The sequence below is a fragment of the Neopelma chrysocephalum genome, unplaced genomic scaffold (assembly GCF_003984885.1).
Source record: "Neopelma chrysocephalum unplaced genomic scaffold, ASM398488v2 Primary Assembly neopelma1_96687, whole genome shotgun sequence".
NCBI classification, from domain to species: domain Eukaryota; kingdom Metazoa; phylum Chordata; class Aves; order Passeriformes; family Pipridae; genus Neopelma; species Neopelma chrysocephalum.
Genome location: NW_020925332.1, coordinates 653538 through 655912, shown reverse-complemented (window position 1 = coordinate 655912; position 2375 = coordinate 653538). Strand labels below are relative to the sequence as shown.

The following is a 2375-nucleotide window of genomic DNA, read 5'->3' as shown; positions in this document are numbered from 1 at the left end:
CCGCCGCCGTCCCTTCCCCCAAACCTGCCACAGCCCCGGGAGCGGCACCGGCTCTCGCCCGCCGGGGCGTCTCTGCCGCGGCCGCGCTCCCGGGTGACTGCGGGTCGGGGGCCCCGTCGGGCCGTGGGCTGCTGGAGCCCGGGGGGCATCGAGCTCCGTCCGCGGCCCGGCGCGGGAATGAGGCAACCGCCCCACCGCCGTGCCCCTCTCCGCAGCCCGGGGCCTCCACAGGGAGCGGGGACGGGGGGAGGCTCATGTGCTCTTTCGGGCGGGGGCAGCACCGACAAGCGGCCCTCGGGCCGAGCCCGCAGCCACGGTGCAACCGGGACGGGCGGGGGCCGAGACGAGACGAGGTGCGGCCGTTCCTGGGGAGCCACCGGCGGGGATCCAGGCCACCTCGGTTATCCCCCGCCCGCCTCGCCGCCCCCGGGGCCCTGGACGGCGGAGGCCAAGGGCTCTGCCCATGCGGGACTAGGAAGCCGCGGGGACCGTGTCGGGGCAGAAGGGCTCGAAGTGCCGCTCGGGACCCTCCCAACCCTGTCCGCCGTTTCCCCGGGTCGAGCCGCCGCCCCGCTCCCCCGGCGGACAGCTGCCCCCGCTGCCCCCCCGGCTCCCCTTTTCACGGCGGTCCCGACCCCCATGTCCACCCTTCCGCTCTGAGGAGACGCGGGTCCGCAGATCGTTTGGCAGAGAATGGCCCCGGTGACTCCCCAGCCGCGGCCGAGGCCGGAGCGAAGACACCGGCATTTTGGTTTTATTCCTTCTGTTTGCCCCGAGATTCCTGCGGAAGACATCGATTTTCCACGGCCGCGAATGACGGAGGGCGCCGCTGAAACCCGCCGCAGCTGCACCCGCCTGGGGTGTCCGGCCCCACGCGTGGAGCCCGTCCTCTGTGGGCTGCGGGTCCGCTCGCCACCCGCGGCAAGGGGCGCTCTGGCGGAAGAGGGCTCCGCGCCTCCCCCCGCACCGCGGCCTTTCCGACCTTAAAGTTCGCCTTAAAATAAACGTGGTTTTGTTCGGTGCTGGGAGAGAATAAAACGCGGGTATCGAAAGCCGCGTTGCCGCGGGAAGGAGGGAAAGTCCGCTTTCACGCGGACGGCAGAGCCCGTCACCGGCCGCCGTCCCCGCTCTGGACAACCCCAGAAAGCGAGCGACGGGGAGAGGGATGGGAAGTGAGCAAATGAACGGGGAGCGCAGGGAGCACGAGGGAGGGAGGTTAATCTCCAGCCCCGGCGCTCGGTGGTTTATTTTGCAAACAAATTTCTTTGAGCCGAAGGGCTGCGGTGCACCGGGAAATGAGATTAGTTCTACCTTAAATTTCCTCGCAATCTCTCGCCGTAATGCAGCGTTTAACTCACCGTGAGAGAAGATGTCATTTCACATAACACTGTGCTAATGGATAAGTCTTCCCCGACCTCTCAAGCACAACAAATCTCGGGCGAACCCACAGCGCACGACCTGTTAACTTCACCGTCCGCCCGCTCCGCCGCCAGGCTGCCCGGCGCCGGGCTCACAGAACCGCGATCACGACGCCGTTCTCCGGGGTTTAAAAAGAAAAAAAAAAAAAATCTTCCCTACAGCCCCGCTCCTCGCTCTTCGCATTGGCTCGGTTTGGTTGGTTTCGGGTTTTTTTTTGTTTTGTTTTTTTGGAGGGGGGGTTTGTTTGTTTGTTTGCTTTGCTTTTTGGGTGGTGGATTTTTTTTGTTTTGGGTTTTTTATGTTTGTGGGAGTTTTTTTGCTTTGTTTCCAATAAACGAATTTCAAAATATTGAAAAAGATAAAGGATATCAACTTTTCCGTTCGCCGGGAATACCGCGCGGCTGTCTACCCGAAGATTTGATTTAGGGGCAAAAATAAACACATGCACATACATATAACATCTATGTACTCAACTATGCACACAGGCACGCGTTCATTTGTATCGATGGCCGTACACACGCTGGTAGCCGTGTCTGTATATCCATATGCACAGATACACACACGAAAGAGCATCAGCTCTTTCTCTATGGCAAAATAACCCCCGGAGCAGCCCGCTGCCGCAGCACACTGGCCTTCCCGGGGGGACACGTCGGCGGCCGGCCCGGTGGGGCCCGCGGAGGGAGCCGGTCGCGCGCGGCCGCTCAGACAAGTTGAAGAAACAGCCACTTACTGTGCATTGCTGCGAACGGGTCGTGCTTACAGTGTATTTCCATCGGAGCGGTCCGGGGCCGGGCGGCCTCGGCGAGCTGATCTCGATTCGCCAGCAGTGCTCGGGTTTCGGGCTGGGGGAAGGAGCCCACGAAAAAGCCCGGAGACCGACCAGAAGGGGGGGAACAAACAAACAAACAAACAAAAAACCAAACAAACAAAAAACACCAAAAAAACCAAACCACCAC

At 61.9% G+C, this 2375-nt stretch overlaps 1 protein-coding gene across 3 annotated transcripts in view; it reads right to left on the bottom strand.

Moving 5' to 3' along the window:
• The window catches only part of PAX5 (paired box 5), a 121879-nt gene extending 119530 nt beyond the window's left edge, over window positions 1–2349 (bottom strand). For all 3 annotated transcript variants that reach the window (XM_027709064.1, XM_027709065.1, XM_027709067.1), the window contains exon 1: window positions 2150–2349. In XM_027709064.1, coding sequence (XP_027564865.1) covers window positions 2150–2192 — 43 coding nt within the window. In that variant the 5' untranslated portion in view covers window positions 2193–2349. The remainder of the gene's footprint in view (window positions 1–2149) is intronic.
• Between the last annotated feature and the right edge of the window lie 26 nt (window positions 2350–2375).